The sequence below is a fragment of the Haliotis rubra genome, unplaced genomic scaffold (genome assembly GCF_003918875.1).
Source record: "Haliotis rubra isolate DU_JTF1 unplaced genomic scaffold, ASM391887v1 Scf411, whole genome shotgun sequence".
Lineage (NCBI taxonomy): Eukaryota > Metazoa > Mollusca > Gastropoda > Lepetellida > Haliotidae > Haliotis > Haliotis rubra.
In genome coordinates, this window is record NW_025767093.1 from 246,346 (window position 1) to 269,059 (window position 22,714).

Consider the following 22,714-nt stretch of genomic DNA (forward strand, 5'->3'; position numbering starts at 1 on the left):
AGGAACAGATAAAGACGTAAAAAATAAGCTCTGGTAGAGATGTAAAAATTAGGAACTGGAAGTGATGTAAAAAGTAAGAACTAGTAGACATGTAAAAAGTAAGATCTGGTAAAGATGTAAAAAGTAGAAACTGGTAGTGATGTAAAAAGTAAGATATGGTAGAGATATAAAAAGTAAGGACTGGTAGAGATGTAAAAGTAAGCTCTGGTAAAGATGCAAAAAGTAGGAGCTGGCAAAGATGCAAAAAGTAAGAGCTGGTAGAGATGTAAAAAGTAAGAACTAGTAGACATGTAAAAAGTAAGAACTGGTAAAGATGTAAAAAGTAGGAACTGGTAAAGATGTACAAAGTAGGAACTGGTAAAGATGTAAAAAGTAGGAACTGGTAAAGATGTACAAAGTAGGAACTGGTAAAGATGTAAAAAGTAGGAACTGGTAAAGATGTAAAAAGTAAGAACTAGTAGACATGTAAACGTAAGATCTGGTAGAAATGTAAAAAAGTAGGGACTGGTAAAAATGTAAAAAGTAGGAACTGGTAAAAATGTAAAAAGCAGAAACATGTAGAGACGTAAGAAGTAGGAACTGGTTCCAGATTCCGATAAACAATATTCTTGATAATGTTGTTAACGAGTGAACATGTTTGAAACGTACGAAGACAGTACATGGGGTGCTTGGATATATATGTGTGTGTGAAACGTACGAAGACAGTACATGGGGTGCTTGGATATATATGTGTCTGAAACGGCAGGTTGTGAGTTCTTAAGTGACAGAAAAATTCGTGGAATATGAAATCATAACAAGATGCATTCAATATCTTTAGATAGTTTACTCTCGCATTCAGGATTTACACCATTCAGTGACGTCACGGACACGTCATCATCTTAAATAAACGTTATTATGTACAAGGCACAAAATGCTTCACATTGCACTTCCTCATCAGGAGAGATTGTCCACTGCCAGGGTCACAAAGTCACAGAAACTGCTTACGACACATAACCACACTATGACATCTTTGGATTCTATCTTACATCACGTATGTATGACGTAAGCATTACGTATGTATGACGTATGCAATACGTGTGTGTAGTTTATACGTAACGGTATACTGCGCATGCCTGCTGTTGAAAGCAGAATATATCATATATCTTTGGAATGCGAAGCGTAGATGACACCTTAACTGTCCTGTGAACGTCAACTGCTGAGTCGATGACACATGAACGTTTAAATGATTGGAATCAGCAGATCTTATGTCGATTTCCGCGGTGTGCCTTTGCATGACTAAAGTGTTGTTTGGCTCTCGCAGCATTTATACCGAATGAACGTTTATTTCTTCTTCGTCGTCGGAACAGATGGAGAGTTCGTCACTGCTGACGTCAACGATGTTCTCGTCTCCTGATTGGTTCTTTGGGTCGTCACTAGATGTCTCTCCTTCACAGCCGCCATCTTCTTGTCGCGCGTGCACTTTGCGATGACGCTCGAGGTTACTTTTATGACTGGTGGCGTAATCACAGATCGTACACACGAAGTCTTTTTGTCCGTTGTGCACCGAGAGGTGGCGCTTCAAGAGAGCCTTCCTGCAGAACCTCCTTCCACAATAGAAACACGTGTAACCATGGTAATGGAATATCATTGCGTGCTCCCGTAACGACGCCTTCGTCGTAAACAAAATGCCACAGCATTCTAACAGTTTTGAACACGCCTGATGCATTGTCAGCATATGTCTTTTCAGGTTATTTCTTCTGTCTGTGGTATATCTACACTGTGGGCAGGGGAAGATTTTGCGGCCGTAGCCATATTGTGCTGTGTAGGGATCGGACACAGAACCAACCATCCCTTGCAATCCTTCTGATGGAGCAATTTTTTCAGGGAGAGATGCTTGTGTCCTTATGTTGAACATTTCACTCGATGGCAGGGCAAGTGTTCGTTCTGGAACTAGAACGGGTTGGGTGAGTGAGGGAGCTAGCGACGACTTGATATTGTCTAGAACACGGTAGCAGCTTGCATGTTGTCGCCTCATGTGATCAAAGAGGCTGAGGCTGTAAGGGAGGGATGCAAGGGGCGTGGAGGCTGTCTTCCCCACCCCATCGGCCTCTCCCGCCAGTTTTAGAGGCGGTACTCTGCTGCAGTCGCCCCCCACGGGAAGAGGAAACCTGCACCCCACAGCATCCAGAACCAGGGGCCTCTGACAATACACTGGAGTAGGCCTGGAAGAGAAAACGACGGCTGTTAGAACATAATAACACCAGGTGTTCACAGACACGAACATTTACTCTTCAACATACCACAGTATATTCGTATCACGCACTTTGTGATTAATACCTAAAGACTATTACTTCTCCGTTCTGAATAGCTGACACAGGAGGTGGTGCTGATGGGGGAAGGTGGGCTCCGAGAACCCTCTGAGGCGAGTTAATTGGATCGGGAGGTCAAGCGCTGTGGCTTGGTTGACTGCATGTCATCGTACCCGGATGTACAGGTGCTCGTTATATCTATCACTGTTTTGCCTGTTCCACACTCATAATTCACTCGCGGACTTATGAATCCCTTATAAACAAACATTATACAAAGGAATTCTGGCAAGTGCCTGCCACAATAAGTTTGATTTGTGTACTAACGGGACTTAGATATAGTTTTAAAACGAAAAACATAAAGTAATTAATCGCATTTCAGAAAAGAAATCAATATGAGTTTCTTTCTCCAAGACAATCAATCACCTATAAGTGTCACGTGACCCGATATCCTGGGAGGTGTAGTACTGATGTCTGTAGACAAAGCTCCGGGGCTGTGACACCTCGAAGATTAAACCCGGGTGGGGGGCAGACAGATTTAATCAAAAATTTAAAACGCAACAGGGGCAATAACATTAAATCCTAATCCCAAACACTGAACGATTGTTCTGTTTTGAAAAGCTCCCTTCAGGTGTAATATTTTATGTCAGAATATTTCAAAAAAACAAATATTTTCATTTTCAAGATGGAGTCTGTGGATTGGGAGAGCAAAATCGAGCCGTTCTCCTTGAGAGAGGTATCAATTATTGACAATTGATTGAGAGGTGGGGAGTTCCAATTTGACCAAGTTAACCAATCAATCATGGTCCCTCTTTTTCCTTTCCCCAGCTCCAACACAGCAGGGGGGTGTTAATCAGAGATGTAGCTTAGCTCGCGTTTTATCTTCAAATCAATGTCTAGTCGCTCTACGACTGCCGACATATTTGCACGATCTTAGCAACCCACGATGACGTCATCCATTTATGGCGTCATTCTATTGTTTCTTTTATTACTTGAGATATTGACCACAATTCAAACCCTTTTAACCAACGACGTTCAATAGCACAGAGCGCAGAAAGCTTGATTTTATTGGTAATTAAACGCGTCACATGATCTCAGCTTAATGTGACGGAAGAACACACAGCAGAGCATGCGCATTTGAAAATTCTCAACTGTCCAATGAAACCTTTTCAAAATTCAATACAATATTTTTTTTAAAAAACAACCAAAAAAACATGCAATGAGTAATTACTATCCAGTGACTAAAAAATATCCCATCTGTCCACGAGAGCGACAATTTCACTACTTTACTATGTCATCATAAACTACAGAATGTGCAATTTCACAAAAATGTGACTCACATTTTGAATAATTTACACAAAATGTATCTTGTGGTAAGGTGTGACGTCATTATCCCAGCATGCGTTGCATCGGTCCAGATGACGACATAAATAAATGATGAAGTTAGTGTTAACTTTATGGGCCGCTAGTCTCCTCCTATCGCTTCATTTGCACGCCTAATCACACCCACGGCATCGTGTGTTAGAAGTCATCTAAAAATTTTATACAGCGACAATAAATTTAATCTCTGAAATAATTATCTTGTATTTTAACACAAAATAGATGACGCGATATCACCCGATCGTAGGGACATGGCTAAGAGAATACCGCTGTAGAAAATGCGTCACTGTTATAGGGTTAGAGAGTAATACGACAACTTCCGCTGACATGGCGACACAGCTTGAGGGTGATTGGTGTATATTGTCAGTAAAGCTTACATTATTGGTGTAATAACCCGATAAGTACTCTGGAGGACAGGTCGTCAACAGTTTACGACAACAGATTGGTTTACGACCGGAACTGAATTTAACTACGGGAGTTGGCGACTGAGGAATGACTCCTTACTCTGAATGGTGTATAATTCAATAACTATTTCATACTTCACTAGCTTGCTATTACCAGAAGGAATCATGTATACGGATTAATTTGTAAAAAATATGGATGAATTGTTTATAATTGGTCCATCTGCCACCAAAGAATGAGATGTTATTACTCAACATTACAGGTAAAAACGTTTAGTTCAGAGGAGAAAGCCTTTGATGAGTTACGATGTTAATTAAATATATCGACGGAGTAACTGGGGATGAAAATGACGCATTGATACTCCAGTGGTTCATGCTATGCATACTGTACCGGAAACGGAACAAAAAAGAAAAGTCCCAGTAACAAAACCGACAAATATATTAAGTATAAGCAAACAAATCTTCTTTGAGACATGAAGCTATGTATGCTTTAGCCCTTAGTTTTAGTTTGTGTATGCATATAGTTGAGAATTGACCCTCAGGGAAGAAGCGATCATGGACTACACCTTAATCTACCATGAGAAATTCCTTCAATAACATTTTCTTGAATGGTGTCAGATCGTGTTTCTAAGACCTACCAGCATAAATGAAAAAATATTGTACACAGCCTTGATCTACCTATTATATAGGAAGGCCAACCACAACCTAGCCTCGAGATATTTTCATAATAAAGTCTCGAAAAAATTTCTTCTTTGCTCTGTTTTCCTATGATAGATGAAACACATTATACAGGTGAAATCGGAGATCCTTGAAACCCACAGAGAGTTTAGCCCTCCCATGCCCGACAAGATACCTTCTGCATTGAGACGTCCTGTTTGAAGTTTTTTGGCTCTATGGTCGCAGAGGGGTGAAACGCCACACCAGGACCATAAATCACAGAACCAAATGCCATCTTCTTCCTATACCTCTGTACCGATACGGAAATCCTCCCCCCTTGAAGGGAATAATCTCCCCAAACCCTTTCCCCAACAACCAGATCCCCCGGGCGCACAGTAACTCAAGCCATCCATTATTAATTTTCACCTGTCGAAAACGTCCTTCCGACAATTCAGCGCTTTAGAAGGTGATAATCTGGGAATTGGTCAAAAATTCAACAGAGGTGGATTTGTGTAAAACACTATAAACAACTCCAATATAAAGCTTTGGCGCTGGCCGTTTTGCGTTCGGACTTAACGTTGGGGACACTTGGTAATTAGAGACCCTGTCCCAGCTAATCAGGCCATAGGGCCTCGACAAGGAACTCTTCTGTTTCGTTCTCATTTGTCATGACCCGCCCAATCTGTCAACCAACAAACAAGGGACAACTGGTAGAAGATTGTCTGAAAATACACCCCAATAGACTGGTTGGCAGGTGCCCGTTACAGCCAAACACAGTCCTAATGATTCGTCACAGTTTGCCACACTGGGGCATATCAAAGCTTTGTTGTAAAGTGAAAAGGTTTGCAGTCAACAGACAATTCCGTGTGTCTGAAGTTAACATTACATCAAGAACTATATTTCCAGAATCTTGACTAGCGTGTGTTCAGAATATTATCCATCGTTATGAGTATATATTTAGACAACGTTATGGGTTTATTAGCAAATGACGCACTCAATCAACAGACCAGAACTGACGTTCTTTCCAAATAATGACTTCATTTTACAGATAGATGTTGGAGGAAGTCAACAGCAATAAATGAAAGCAGGATCTGATATAGTTTGTGATATGGATGAAAGATGTTATACTGTACTGTTGTATTTTAACAGCTGTGTCAGTGTTTTCTTCTCGTTAATCAACAGTACTCAACAACTGAATTTCAAGCATGAAAAAAGCTCATTTTAAAAAAGAAACGATTATATTTTCTAAAAGATTCGGTCAAAATATCCGTAAAATAGCCAAATGATAAAAATATTGTTTAGATAGTATAAAATGCTGTATACAAAATACTGACATATTTCTTCCTCAAATATACAACTTTCGGAGAACAGTATTGTTCTTGGTTCAAAAACATCGTCTTGTTATCCAAGTCAACACAACGATAGTGAAGAAGTTGTATTTAGAAACAGTGAGAAGGGGATCTAAAAAATGGGTACAACAACAGCCCCAGGAACGTGATTTTTATAACATTGATTTTAGATTTCACAATGGGGTTTACAGCCGACATTTGCAGCGAAACAAATATCATTATTTGAAGTAGTTGTTCACCAAACATAATGAAGGATGACTTGGCAACTGTCAATTCCGCTGGTTGTGATTCCCTTAAGACTTAAAACAAATGACGTCTCTACGTGTTGGCGTCGCCAGGTTGTTTGTGCCAGTTTATATAGACATCAATGCCTTAATAATGCTTCCGCGACAACTATTTATATATCCCTTCCAAATCGGATCAGTTGCTCTTCAAGAAATAATTCATCTCAATCGGAAATCAAGACATATATTTTTCGATCAGATTAACAGTAGTAATTGGACAGAGAGGTATCGATCTGGGTTTTGAGTGGCATCACATGGGGTCCGGGGACAGTATCGATGGTGGTCAACATTGAGAGTTGTATTCTTCTCAATTAAATTATATAAAAATGTGATTATTTTATTATGTTAATATTTTGTAACAGTGTTGCTTCCAACAAGATATAGTTCATTTTCCTGGCTTTTCTTCAGCTTCACTAAGTGATAATGTTTGCCAGCTTCACAGACAATATATAAAGAGATAATAACAAGTTTGTTGATTAAATAAATAAAGTGAAAGTGTTTGCATGAATATAATTGGTTTTCTTATTTTTCCTTTTCGTGTTTCTTTCTTACGCGATCAACTGACTATATTTTCAAAGGTGAACATATGGTTTTACTAACTCATGTTTGCGTGTATGTAGAAAATTACAATTTGGAAGCGTTATTTGGTATCAAAATAACATTATATTTATAGCATATTTTCTCGAACTTTATAGGTACATTAATTCTTTCTTTTTTTCTTCATTGATCTCATCTCATGTCAAGCACTGTTACGCAGATGAAAAAGACATCAAAATACAACATTTTAAAGGGTGGTCTGACCTTCAGTTGTTCCGTGCACTGAGCATATTTTGTGGAGAGAGAAATGGCATTTAAATAGACAAGATTAGTGACTAATACGAGCGAGATATAAGTGATGTGGACCCGTCACTCGTGGCGTCCAAACACGAGACCACCCCTCCTCCCAGCCAGGTCCCCCTTCACCCAGATTGAGATGCTTCCTAGCTAACGAGGGATACCGGAGCCTCCCGAGAGGCGATGTGAGCGAGCTGCACGTGACACATGATCTCCACGTGCAAACATGGGGCGTGCATTTTCACACTTTGCCTCTCATGAATTCATGTGTTGTGTTTTGGGTAGGGGACGGGACAGAAATAATGACCCAGGGAAAATCGAGTGTTTCGCGAATGACCTTCGTATCCCTCTGTATTATTTTTCTCCTACCAGTCTCGTTACAACCGATATTAATCTTTTCCGTAATTCGTTTTAGAAACGAGAAGGCTAGTTTTCGTGACGCCCAGTTGTTTTTCCGTTGTTTGGTAGAAATTAATTTTATTGATTACGTGTTTACGTCTATAATTGATGATATCTGAAAATTGGAGTTTCTGCAAATAGTTTATTTACTTTAGATTCATGACAGATTAATTGAAACTGTTTGAAGTTGAAGCGGACATGATTGGGGTTGAAAGTCATATGGGCACATGTAATCTAAGTGGAGGGGTCTGTATGAGTTCAGTCAGATCAAATTCGGGTTATGATCCTCAAATTAATTCATATTTTTCAAAAGAGTTTCTTTTATATTTTCCACATTTAAAGAAAAAAGATGTAATGCTCAAATGAAACAATGTTGAAATAGCTACCGAATTAATAAGCGGTGAAAGATGAATAGTATATATACTCTGTAAATAATATTTCCCGTCATTCCTCGTTTCACTTCACAACTCATACATGAAATATATTCTTGGTTTCCATAATAATTTCCGCTGTATTTTATGCTACATGGGATTTTCATTGAATCAGTTGACAAGAATGCATGCTATATGACTACCCCATAATTGTGACTATAATAGCCATGTTTTACGTGAGCCTGCACGTGTTATTGGATATTAGTTTGAACTAAGGTTGCATGACTCCCTCCATAATGTTTCCAAGACAAAGACCACTCACCACACGCTATGAATGAGTAATAAAGGGTTAATTGTCTATTAATTGCTTAATGAGTTCATCTCTCTTCCATGTGTCTATCATATCTTAACCCCCCACCTCCATCCGATCCGCAGCCCCCCATCCCCATCCCCTGGCCCTGTTTCGGTGGGCTGTAGACGAAGACGACGACCGGCCAGTATAGCCAATAATATCATGACTAACAACTTGTTCAATTACAGCGCTGGCCATGGAACCAAATCAGCTAATGCTAACTGGAACTTTCTATACAAAGAAAATCGTTTTTATTTCGAAAATATTTATGCCATTCATTATTAATTTTATGTGATCCATCTTCAAGTTCCAATTCATTAAAAATAAGAATAATATATGCCAGTTATTTACTCCCCAGATTCATTTTGTCGTCTTCAAAAGAGCAGAGGTTATGATATCATACAGAATCTCCGGTTTTATGGCATATTAATTCAATCAGGATGTATTTTAATGTTAACTTGTAGTCTGTTTCGGAAACGTGGACACTGAACGTGACGACGAATATTTAAACTGAAATAAATTGTGACGATACCGGTTGATTGATTAATTTTTTTCCGAAATACATCAGGATAAGCCATATTTCTCCCAGAACTGACATTTTCTTATATTTAAGAATAGATGTAGTAATATTTAAACACGTATAAAACATAAAATAAAAAAAAGGTGTGTGTTAGCAATAGCCTTTTTCAGTTTGGGCACACACCACCATGTTAGTTGTTAGAAGGTATAGATATAGGTTGAAATATTAAAACACTTCAGTAGATGCAGCAATGTCACTGTTATCACTTAGACAATATAATGTTTCAACATTCAGGCAAACATTTGTATAAGTAGTTTACATAGTCGGGAAATATTATTGCAGGAAACATTTTCACACGAAGACTACATACACCGGGTAGTGTGACCAGGAATTATCTTAAAATGGGTGATCATACCTGTGTATCCTATACAGTGGGTATGGATGTACACATTGTTTTGCCAAATTAGACATTGACAGTCAATATAGCGGATGTTTTGTTTCACTAGCGAATCCTTTGACCATTGACAACTGACCTGCTCCATATGCAATCTTCAGTAAACTGAAAATGGCTTTTAGACAAAGACATATGTGTTTGTTTCAGTTCAATTGATAATTTACGGAATATATCTAACTCGAAAATATAATCTTTTTCATGCATAAATATCTATAATTAGGAAATGAAATGCCTCTAAAAATGTTAAGTTGCATAGTTATCTTTCTGAAAGAGAATTAAATGATTTAATTGTACTCAGTACAAATGTATATTTGATTTGCTATATGGGACGTGTCATTATGACCTGTCTTAAGACTCACTTTTTGTTTCATTCATGGTTTGCGGTTTAGATACTAAAGTCTAATTCGCATCACCTACTGAAGAATACGTCATTTTAATTTGGCATGGGCTATTTTCTAGTCTTCATGCTATCCTAAAACTCGTCGCTGTAATCTAAAGAAGAAGGCTCTGGACCCGTGTCTGTACTCCTGTGTGGGGTTTTATTCAGTTGTGCACTTATTGTATTTGGAGAGAAAATCTTTGGTGCTATTCTCTATTTATGATTTTAATGACAGCACAACACGAGTATTTTGTGTTTACATATTTCCGTTTCTGTCAACAGTCAATGTTAGGAAGGAAACATTTAATAAATAAGTTCAAACTAGTCACTATTGATGTAGCTTCCTGTGCTTAATTCATGTCAATATTGCTGGTGTTTTTATTGTTTTAAAACTCGGGGATATATGTTTACTATGTCAACGATAACTAGCGTGAAATAAGGTACCGATGATTGCCATAGTTTATTAAATATATTTCGAAAATGTACATCAGTATACAATATTTTTCTTTAATTAGCGGGATCCGTGTTTAGATAAAATATATTTAATTGAAAGTACTGCTCCAACCATTTCATCAGAATTGATATTAATATTTAGGAATATATTATGAATTCGATTTATTCATATGCTAGGGGGAGTCTGCTTGATGCTGTTCATCATCAACATGGCGGTTTACTTCTTGCCGTGCATTCCAAAATAATTTTATCGTCAACCTATATGATAAAGAATATATTGCATTGTACTAGATTAGGGCCAAAATGATAAATTCAGAAAGGAATTGGATAAAAGAATATTGCTAGTAAAGCACACTTTCAAAATGCGAAAAGACGAGAAAGGACATTTTAAAAAACCTCATTCCTATATTCTTAGAAACTTGAGTAAATCTACTATGAAACAGTTTCCAATTCCCTTTTCATATTTCTTTTTATTTTGATGTTTCTTGCCCCGAGTTTCCTTGGTACCGAAGTGCCATTAATCTGCGTCCATGTCGGTCCCTGGTCACCAGTGTTGTAGGGCTCAGAACGTAACCTCAATGGGGGCTCAAAAACGAACAAAATAAAGTGGGTGTCACTGTTTGAAACTCGAGCCTCGAGGGGGATTTCAATCTCTATCTGTCTCCGTCCCAAACTTTGTCCACCACCCTCTCATTCTCCCCGCACCCCTGGGGCAGGTTTGCTCATTTGTCAACTGTAATCTCACAATGACAAAGTCCTCTGTCCACGGTGCTATGACGCAAACATACGACAAAGCTCATTAAACTATTGGCGCAAAGCTTCATTCAAATCTTAAGTTATTTGCTTTCAAGTTCCCCAAAAGCTCACTTGAACCGTACGTGAATTTATCTCGCGCCGTTCCGCTTCTTCTCCCATATCTGACTATGGACGCACATAAAGATTCATATAAACTGCAAATTTATTACATAGTATGTGTGTTTGGTTGATTATAAAGAAGAGTTAGTGTAGCAATTTCTTTTAACGACTGAACATATATTTGACATTGTTCCCTAACACTACCAACATTATCACAGCACCCCTTACGGGGGACTGAGGGACGGGAAGTTTTTGCCAGCTGAGATACAGATTACTTTGTTTTATCAGCAACATAATGTTGTACGTATTTTGTTATCGAATGTTTCTTCAATCTTTGTCTCCAAGTGTTCTTTAAATCTATCACAGACATGTGATGGAGGCATACATGAAATATGCCAAAGTTTATTATACTTTGACTGTCTGGTTTTAAATATAATATATAACAGGGATATAAATTCCTGAAATTCGTTGAGCCTGTTCTGGTAAAATGTCCATTTCCCTGCGCTATGAAGTACACTGAAGATATATTTGCCGAAGACGTTGTTGTTAACTTCGAAAGTGCTTTGTAACCAATAATACACTGGTATTCAAACCACCATTAAAAGAAAATGCAAAATAAAATAAAAAGAGTGAATCATTTAGTAATTCCTTCAATACAACAATTACTATAAAGTTGATGTTCCAAATATGAACGATATACTTAGCAGCGATGTAAACATATTTTCTATATTTCCTTGTTTTATTTATTCATTTTTTAACATAAACTACCCAGTGATTGCTACACTAAACATAAGAATAAGATTCTCTGTTGCTTGTGTACTATATCAAGCTAAACTGTTTGTGGGGTGTATGCACCCAGTAGACTGACCATTCCACTTGCAGGAAGCGTCCGTCTTGGCAACCATGGCATTATCAACATGATGACATTACTTATGTAGGCATAATCCTTAACAAATTGTTGTTACAAGGAAACAGCAGTTTAATACTTCCTTTTTCCCCCTGCGAACAATTAAAACTGACTCATCTATACGTTACGAGACCGGGAAAGTAGAGTTCTCTATCCTACGGCAAATCAAACCGATGTTACCTCAATTTCTCATATTTATCACAATGCAATACAACCCTGGTGTTGGTATTTAGCCTATTCTTTTGCAACAAATACAATCCAAGAGATATATTTAGTTAAGCAACACGATACCCACATGATTAAACCGCCTATTCATAAATCTCGCCCCTGGTTTACAGACAGTGGTTCCTGGAGGTAGGGCTAGTTAACGCTCCCCTGAGAACAAAGACAGTGGTATGTGCCATTCGTATATTTCACTATATCACATTGTATCGTGCCCAAACCGTGTAATTTACTTAAGAAGATTTATTTATATATAAATAGCTACAACGCCGCGGATAGCACACCGCGGCTATGGTGAACGAAAGGAACATGGAACACATGGATAATGAACAGACTTATCGCCCGTAACATGGGTTTCGGCGCCACATATTATTTCAATATCACTTTCACATCACATCTAATATAAATACTGTGCTAAAATAGTATCCATTTCTTTAAGGGTTGAGTATACATTATGCTTAGGACGAATTGTTGTTATTATTCATTGTTATTGTTATCTGTGATTATATTTAACATGGAAACAAATATTATCCTTATGATCGTTCCAAGCGTTAAAATTTCCTACATCTGTATGTGAAACTTGTACTGGAAATAACATTGACAATTATATTTGGTTGCAATATTCACTGTTTTGAAGAAAAAGGTAGTCCTTTCCATCTCTTTCAACCGCAGGCCACTAGGAGACACATTTTTTAAAAAAGTATGCATCAAAGGGTACCTAATTTTAAATTCATATTTCCTTGTTGTCATCAAATTAAAACGATATAAATTTTGATATAACTCCAAATTAAGTTTTTATCAAAGATCCATGATAATTGCTTTATGTAAACAAACAAAGGAAGTGCGTTCATTTTTCATTAAATTTCAATAGGCAAAAGTCACAGTCTGCTGGAATGAGTGACTCTCAATATTCGGTCTACTGCCTCTGTTGTGGTTAGAACATTAAACTGTCTATAGACCATACACTACCATGGCGAAACGTCTATCTTCCATAGAAAATCAGTAAAACATGCCTTAAAATCTATAAAACTGGCGTCGTCCCTGTATTTCTTATTGTAGACTGATTTAATCGGAGTGTCTCTCGCAGTTGAGGTTATATATTAGCCGACTGCGTGTAATGAACTTTGTCCTTTTTAATGCTTCTCTTAAATTTGTACTAGAATATTTTGAAAGAAGAAGTCATCAAGGAAATGCTTCTCGAGTTTAATGTTTTCTACTTCCTTTCCCAAAATATGATTGACAATATTTGATGGTAAATTTATCATAATTGAACAAGCACAGTAACCGTAAGATTGACATAGTTGTATCAGTCAGTGGAAGATTACATTACAATGCCGAAGTGCCTGGTAGCTTGTAAACAAATAACGTTACTATATACGATACTGCTATACGACACACTATCATCACTAATTCAAACTGATTGCCATAATTACTTAAAATATTAGACCCCATATATTGATTATAATTAAGTGTCATATCTAACCATTTCTAAAATATTTATTTATGCACTAGCCAATGTTGAAATACACAACTATATAAAATATTATCTTGTTAACAGATGAGCACGTTTAGTTTGTCAAACAGGAAAATACTAAACTGTGTATCAATATTATACCATGACATAACAGTGCGTGAAAACAAACGCCTATTCCGATCAAAAAGGAATAGATACAAACATAAGGAAATACCGTGTTTGGATTCTTACCTGCATGGTACGTGCATAAACAAGGGTCCGTCCATCTGGGTGTCTGTTATTATGACCAGTTGGTGCCGTGTAGTCAGTCTGACAACATTACAGGGCTTCGAGCAGGGGTTATCTATCGCGGGTACAGAATTGCTGTGTGTATGCCTCACTGTCAACACCGTGACTTATCCACAAACTAACACAATGTTAAAACACATTCTGTCCAATAGGAAGTCAGATTGAAATCACGTGACTCGAAACAGAGGCTGCACGCGCTACTGACCCCGGAATGGGCGGGACGATATCCTGAATACGTCAATCAATGTTACTGAGTCCTTAATGACAACATTTGGTCATGCTTGGGCAGCCAGTAAATATTTGGTTGCCGGACTAAGAGTTTTGATATGGAAATCAACTTCATAATTTACCGATATGATTGTGTTCACGATTAGTCTGTGAGAGGGACATGGGTGTAAAGACGATTGTTAATTTCACTCAGAGATTAGGACGAAGCGTTCAGTTCGTTGACTGTTTTTCTTCCTTCCCTAAAAATCGAAGATCGCACGTGTTGAGATCAGGGCTTCGAACAACTGCCAACATATTTTAAGACGACGATTGAATTGGGATTTATTCGAGATAATAAAATCACGGTGTGTTTTTCTAAACTGTTCACGGGGTTTCGGAATCAGTATGTCAGTCCGTGTTGCCCAGAGTTTGTTAATGTGTCACATTGAATTTCTTTTTCCCCAACTGTTGAGAACAGGTACGGATTGTCTGTGTTTTTATGCTATATTTATTTAGTGTGCCTCATCAGTAAATGAAAACACCAACGTCGAATGTTGAAATCAGCTACAGCAAATCATATGAGGAAATAAAAAACTACGGTTATTCGATTCAACCCGATAGGAAATATAGTTACAAAGAACTTCCCATTAGAAATTAAGAAAATAGAAATTTCTAATTAACATAAATACTCATTAAAATTGTACTAAAATTTATTTACCATTTAAACGGAAATGACATTAATTTCCGTATGGCCCAGCGTGCTTAAATACAGGACCGAGGGTCATTACTGACTTGAAGGAACTAAGTATGTATCTGTCTTCTCTTTGAATGTTGTGTCTTTGTTTAACACTTCAGGTACATCGTCGTCGTGAAGACGTGGTTGAGATGTTTGAGGTGATGCAAATGTCATCCTCCCAACCACCACATGATATTTCCCTGTCAGGAAAAACTCCAGCAAATACATTCATCAGTCTCTCCCCTGCTTTCGATTTAACATGAATTAATCATTGTAAATGGTGAATGGATGGACGAAAAGGTTCATATGTCTGTCTTTGTAAGACAGAACATCTGTGGATAATTTTCCATCATTGAATTAATTAAAATAGAAGTAGTTTATTCTCAATGAAAATCATAGCAATTTGCGCTTCTGTTTGGAGGTTGGCTAAATTGAATAATAGAGAGAAAATTAATTATACTTTAGGTAGCCTTATATGTTAAACTGATAAAAGCAAAACATTTTTACTGTAATTTCTAAGCATATATATTATTTTGAATTTCTGACGGAAAAATACCTAAATAAATACAGGTTAACAATGTTTGTCTACCAAAATGTACGATAAACACCAAACAATCACAGTGCTCATTAACAGTACTATTAATAATATTGGCATTTAGTTTAATGGCAATGCATTCACATGTGAAAACAAGTTTTCCTTGGGATTCAAACAGTAGTCTCAATATTGATTCTAAGCTGCTCACCCCTTCAACAAGTAATTGAGGTTTCCCCACTTCATGACTGCTGGTGTGTTGGCTGCCTCCGAGCCATGGAGAGATCATGTTGAGAAATGTGTGTTTTACATCTGATTTCTGACGCATTAAGTCAGCCTGGCCTACTTTCTTTAAACAGGCACAGAGAAAAAAATATGAAAAATACATTTCAGAATTTTATGGTGCATAAAGAAGAAAAATGTATCACGCAGAAATTCTGCAAGTTTTTACACCTCAATGAAACGACATATAGACGTTTCTAATGTACAGTTTTCGCGAAATAATGGCTATATGAACTTACTTTAACCATTATCATATCTGGGCAATACAAAGTACATTCATCAAGAATGGATTGAATTCAGGTATAATGATAGTCAAGCACGATTGTGGGGGATTAGTGTATATTTGATAGCGTTCTCTCCGACCCAGCTCCTTGTATATTTGTCTCTGCTGATGGGGTGAAGACAACACATACTACACCGTGTGCAGCGGCACACACTCAGGCGTTGAGTCCGACTACACACCCGACAGCGCTTGGTGCAAAACCATTACAGTTGCATTAATGAAGATGACAATGATCACTTTAGGTTTAAAGTAAATTGTTTAATTTAAATCAAGGATGAACTCAGTACAAGTTAAGATTACAATCTGTTACATGGCTTGAAATGACATAAAATACTTTTTCCCCCAAATTATTCTCTCATAAATACATACATATATTTTTCATGTTTATGTGGTATTGGGAAATATGTATTTTTCATTATACGAAAAATGTATATTACGTATGATAAAAATGTATATTTCTTATGATAAATGTGTATATTTCATATGATAAAAATGTATATTTCATGTTGGAAATATGCATTTTTCATTCAATAGATATCAAGATTTTTGTTGCAAAACGTGCCCAAATACAGATATTACTTTTGTTTAAACCCAGTATGTTATTGAATGCTATCATAACAATGGCCATTTCACAACTTATCTAAGGATAAAAGCTGCTCGGCAAAGAACACGCTTTTCATGACAGTACTTGGGTTTTTTCAGCAAAACAGTCATTCCGATTCCCAGCAGTTTTGGTCACGCTGTATGAAAAGGACAATCGGGGGTCCATCAATTGCTATGCTTGGTTGACAATAAATAAAGCCTAGCAAACATTTTAGTGTCGGACAAAGCATTAAGCTCGAAGTCCTCACAAAACCGCTGATGCCTAACCTGTAATATACACGCCGCCCATTGTCCATACCAATTGCTTTTTTCACCTAAGTTGCAAACAAACTGATTAACTAGGGGTTATAAGTGATAGGGGTATTTAATCGAGAGTGACCAACGAGTGACCAGCGAGTTCTACATGATAAGTACCCCCTCCAGCAGTCTGGCGCTAGGTCCCTCCTCTCGTTGAAAAAACGATTGAAGTTTCTGTGGTGTATTTGCTTAGACACTCAAGGCAATGTAGGTTAACAGGGATCAAATCTGGTTACGGTAATTAATAGGTGCAAGATGACCGCACCTACAGTCAGAGAAATCCTGTGAAGATGGTAAACTGTTTTCCCACTAGCTATACAGAGCCGTGTGTAATCAGACAGATTAAGGTAAATGTTAATCCAGCGTTCAATAACTAGCTGACAATAGACATGTTGATATATTCAATCAGCCGTCAACCCGTTATCTAAATCGGTCTGATTTCGTCACCGTGGGAGCGAATTGCTCACCCCGTGTTGTGTTAAACCACTTATACTTGTTAGCGAAGTAGCGCCCTCCAATTTAGGTTTACCTTTCACTGATCGTTGACTTAACACGGATAAACACCTGCTGGATAAAACACTGAAACGTAATAAAATCATTTTAAAAAATGACACATATTGCAAGAAAAGCGACGTTTAGGGACGTATTGTATGGTAAAATATAGTCTTCTTACAAAGTTTATTGTAAATTATTGTTCGGTGTTTGAATGGCATTTAGAAGTGATACACAAAAGGAGGAGAATGTTCGGATGTCAACTTCTTTATTATAAGGAAAACAACGTTTCAGAGTCTATCATTACTTCTTCATCAGGCGAAGATAATTATTACGGCTTATTTCCATGTGCTTAATGTGAATATACTGCTACTAAATTGCCAGGCAAAATAAACAAAAAACTTGAGAGAAAAAAATAATACATGCGTTATCAATGCATTACTGGGCCGAAAACGTCGAAACATTGAAAACATATTTCCCAAAACACAACTGTGATCTCCGGACCAAATACATTTTGTTGGCTCCATTTTGTCCACCATCAAAGAGGATTGAATAATTTGTGTGCACGTCATTGTATCTGTAACTTGATTGGGATTTGAATCTTCATCGAGTGACTGCCAAAGTGTTAGCAGAACGTAATTCCTATAACGTAAAACGTCATATTAAATAATAGCTATACTTACATTTCAGGTGATATTATTCAAGCGAGTGCGAATATATATCTCGAAACAGTTTGCTTTTAGCCTTGTTTCTTGGAGAATCTTGTGATCAAAAACTCAAGTTCAAGTTAATTTTGCACAAACCCTAGTGAACCCCTCATGGAGGAGGATGGTACTTCCACTCACAGGATGGGCTACAGGGGCTTCTGTTGACGTGCGTCTTGTTTCTGTAAAATGACTTTAAAATAATTAAATAATTTTACAAAATATTTGATGATATTTTGTTTTCTTTGATAGATACATTTCTAGGTCTCCCACATTCTGGATACCCTCTTGAGGTCAATACTACCAAACAACAACGAAATCAGCAGTGACGGTAACAGCAGCAACATCATCACCAAGAACAACTGACAGGAACAACTCCCTGTATAGAAACATGAGTTTCAGCATCAAATCTATTGTATTATTACCTTGTCTTGTGACCAACTGACGTCTCTAGTATGGAACCATTTCAGTCCCTGTAGGCCTCCGTTACATCGTGTTGTACCTCGTTATAACCTTATTCTATTTATTTACTGTTTGATAATTGGGGGAATTGGAGTGATTTATCATAAGTCTCACGAAATGAAAACTATGAAATACACAATGAACAACTTTGTTTAAATTTAAATTGATTAAATATATATAAGAGTTCATAATAAACGGGAAAACGGAAGAATGTATCGTTGTTTGACGGTGACTAAACGTGAATGTGTATGTGTGTGTGTTGGCGTGTGTGCTTTGGTGTGTATGTTTGGGCTTGCGTGTGTGTATGTGTGGGTGTGACTTTACTGTCAATGTTTTTATATAACTGTGATATTTGTGTCATAGGCCATATGGCCCGGATGCCTTTTTTAAACCCCCGGACAAATGGCATGTCTTTTATTGTAATTCAGTATGTGACACAGGAATAAACTATGTTTCTTCTTCTTTTTCTCAATAATATGAAGCAAGCAAGAAATGGTTATTCGATTGTGATGTATTCGATATGAGTAGTACAGTTTTACTGTGGACCTATTAGCTAAAGATGTCAGCGACTGTCTCCAGTCTATAAAAGTTATGCCAACGTTCGTATTTCTTTGGTTCAGTGTTCAAGTTTACTTTATTTTACCCAATGTTCACCAACGTTCTTGAAGAATATCCAGAGGTATTTAGCTTCCAGATTTTATGAAGTAGCTATACTTCATTTATAACGGATTGTTAAAATAGCCACCCATTAAAAAGTCATTTCGGAATAAGCATGAAAGTATGTAATCCTGGGCCTGCTGATGAAGAGTGCACGGACAGATCAACAGGGTGTAGGAAGGTATTGCATATTGTATAGGGTTGCGGTTAATTATGGCCAATTGCTATCATAAACCGTACTGCTGCCTTTGATATTACTCGTTATCTGTCTTGTAAAGAGGGAGGGAATTAGGAGCGATTGGAATTAGAGGTCTAGGTAACGAGACCGACAAAGACGCACGGCGCCAGCAGTGACTGAAGAATGGTCGACGGTAGTAAAAATGCTGGAAGTTTTAAATATCTGATTTGAATCGATGAAAGAATTTGTGTGGATAATTGAGAATGTTTTAAAACTGTTGCATATTTTATTGATAGCGGATCAGAGCTGTTGCAATTGTGGCAGTTTTTACAGGATTTGTCACAGGGAGGCGAACTGATCTGTAAGATCTCAGGAGTTTGTAGATAGTATTTATGTGTGTCTCGACAAACATTTTCAACGGTCTATAATTACAATAACACAACATGCTGTTTGATTTTATCTGTATGATATTGTGAAACAGACAAAACGAATATTGCAAAACCTTAAAAAAGAAGCTGAATTTTGTTCAACTATTAATAAACATATATGCTATTGTCACCTATGTGCAGAAATATACATACATTGTAGATTGTGGCCCTGATTCACGGTATTGCCGATACATTGTTTCAGGTCTTTGATTATTTTATAACTTTTACAAAAAATAAAAATACATAAGCTCAACTCCAGAGGACCTTCAGTCTCGATTATCTGCCCGAAAAGATTCCACTGTAAAACGTCAACATATTTCCTGAGCATTTTGACTGGATCATTGAAAATGTGTGATGACGCCGTGTTCATTAATCGGGTGGGCACGTTCTGATTTACGGGTAGCACCCGACACTCCCACAAAACACATGTTTGTTGCAAGTTTGTTGTACACTGTTACCATAACTGTGGACTGCAGAAGTTATACGTGTTAATACAGTCTGAGAATGTTTAATACTATGAAAGTACACAAATAACAAGAATAATATATGTTAGCATGCATGTAATTACAATTCATTTATATATGGTATTGTAACAAAAGTGTGTACTGCTACGATTCATTATAATGCTACGTTGTAAAATGTGAAATATATAACATAAAAAAAAGTAAAATACTTTCACATCAGTTGAAAAAGTAATTGTTTTCCCCACCCGAATGTGACGAAGATGTTTCAAACTTTATAAATCGGGTCACGGTTTGTTGATGAAACGTGTGAGTTGTGTTAGATTCAGGTTTTGACCACCGTAAGTCAACCGATCTCGATATCAATGTTTGTTTATTATAAAACTATTTCTGTTATTAACATATAATTATGTACAACATTCGTTTCAAGCATTATATCTTGATTTGTTTTCTCTGTTTCAGTAAGTTTTTCCCGATTCACTCAACTTGGTCATGTGTTCATAAACACTATTGTTATTTCATTGTTTATAAACAAAGAAGGCTAAAATCAGATTAACAATATCTGGAAGGAAAGAAAACTATTACTATCAAACGGAATTTAATCTAATGCGAGAGACACTTGAGGAGTTATCAATTACATTTATTGTCCGCCAAACAACTTGACAGAATCTTTGCAAATCCTTAGAATAATGTTGATTCTTCCACCGTATAAAATAACATAAACAGTCACGACTGTATTTTCCCTTATTAGGATTTAACACCTCAAGAAGCTTAAATGCCGCCAAGATTAATGACCAATGTTCTATTTCTGTGAAGAAAATAAAAACTATTTGCCATTTATTATATCATTAAATAATTATCCTACCCGGATTCGTTTGCTCATGGCGTGTTATGGTAATGACTTAAAAACGGACTTTTCAACAAGTAGTTTAGTGTGGGTAATGAGATAGGGGTCACTTGAGCACAGAGCGGCCTTTTTCCGTTTCTTGCAAAGGTAATCATGTTAAATTTGAATTTAATTTCAATCAAACACTTCCAAATTATTGATAAATTATCTATGATATGTGAAATGAAAAATTTACTTTTTGACTTGTGTAAGTATAATGGTTTAGCGCCCTCTTGATAATTGATCACGTGTGTTTGGGTGTGTAAGGGAGAGCGCACACGCACGTGAGCACGTGACACATTGATTGACAAGAGAGGATGTGAATGAATTGCAAATGGCAGCTCTTAAACTGAGGATACCGAACCTCTGTCTGCTGCTATACGGGCAGTAGCAAAAGTAATGCGCACAGACGACCTGAGACATTCATTAATAATACTTGATCGGGGCTGCAATATTGAGAAACATAGGCCATATCATGCATCCACGTTATATGGACATTCCTATTCGTTGATCGTCACGATAGTATCAGTTGTATAAAAAAGCTATAACACTGATGTATTCTTTAAAAGAATGCTACCTGTGTCTTTCCGTTGCATTCTAAATCACGTGATTAGAATGTTTAAAATTGAATCTCTAATGTGTCCCCTGTGCAGGGAATGATTTAATGGCTTCATGACTTTTTAATCCGACTGCATCATGCCCCGCCACTTTCCCGTATGGCGTTCCGGTCTCAGCTATACCCATCAGAACAATCACATTTTTAACTCTGCAATAAAAACGTTTTCAGTTTCTTATTTTAAGTTGTAAAGAAAATTAAAAGTTACTAAAACGACACAGCAGTAGGTAACGTTATCAGAGTGAATCCTAATAGTTTCCAACACGGTCACTTTTTTCAGTGTCCCCGTGAACAGGTGAACACTTGACTCGCATTTGCATGTATTTGTGACAGGTTCTACTGATAAGGCAGGAGAAAAACGATATCATTAATGTACGATAGTGATTCATACATTTATGCTTGTCATGTAATCGGGACAGCACAATGGACTCTCCGTTCAGCAGATGCTTCTATGACTATTAACTCGTCTTGTCGCCCTTTTAATTACATACTATCCCAATAATATTGCGCAGAAATCTAGTATAATGGACACATTTGAGTGAGACACTCGTTGAAGTATATTCTCTGTTATCAAATGTCACTTGTTAAATATACCATGTCTCCGAGCAGACACTATTACTAGTTTCTAGTCTTCGTGTTATAAAATGATAGACATGAATTACCAACTCAACATCTCCATATCCGCATCCGAGGAGATGCCTGTTGCCGTGTCTGTCAATCTGTGTCTTCTCTAACTTCCCCTTATTACGTTGTCAGGAAAAATTAAGAAATTTTCAGATCATCTCTTTGCTGTGTTTAAATTACCCAGCGAATCGTGATAAGAATGAATGAAGTAGACATCATACTTCGCTCTATGCAATAAACAAGAAGTTCGTATCCATAACGTCTTCTGCTTCGTTATGACATCTTGGTTCTGAAATGAGCCGGTATTGTCACGTGGAGTACGAGAGCCACAATGGTAAATAAGCTCAAGTGTCTACAATGTGTGCTGAGATGCGTCCCTTCCCCATAGCAGGATCCTTCCAT

The 22,714-nt window shown here is 37.2% G+C and overlaps 1 protein-coding gene across 1 annotated transcript; it reads right to left on the reverse strand.

Annotated features, from left to right (window-relative positions):
• Positions 1–808: 808 nt before the first annotated feature.
• Positions 809–13,975, reverse strand: LOC124288094 (zinc finger protein 271-like). Its single transcript, XM_046724661.1, has 2 exons — positions 13,808–13,975; positions 809–2,201 (listed from the first exon to the last, which is right to left on the reverse strand). Exons 1-2 carry the CDS (start codon positions 13,840–13,842, stop codon positions 1,304–1,306), a joined length of 933 nt encoding a protein of 310 aa, XP_046580617.1. The 5' UTR covers positions 13,843–13,975; the 3' UTR covers positions 809–1,303.
• Between the last annotated feature and the right edge of the window lie 8,739 nt (positions 13,976–22,714).

Coding starts and splice junctions, on each gene's coding strand:
- LOC124288094 (XM_046724661.1), bottom strand. CDS start 13,842: ATGGACGGACCCTTGTTTATGCACGTACCATGCAG. Junction 2,202..13,807: donor TTTATGCACGTACCATGCAG/GTAAGAATCCAA, acceptor TTTCTCTTCCAG/GCCTACTCCAGTGTATTGTC.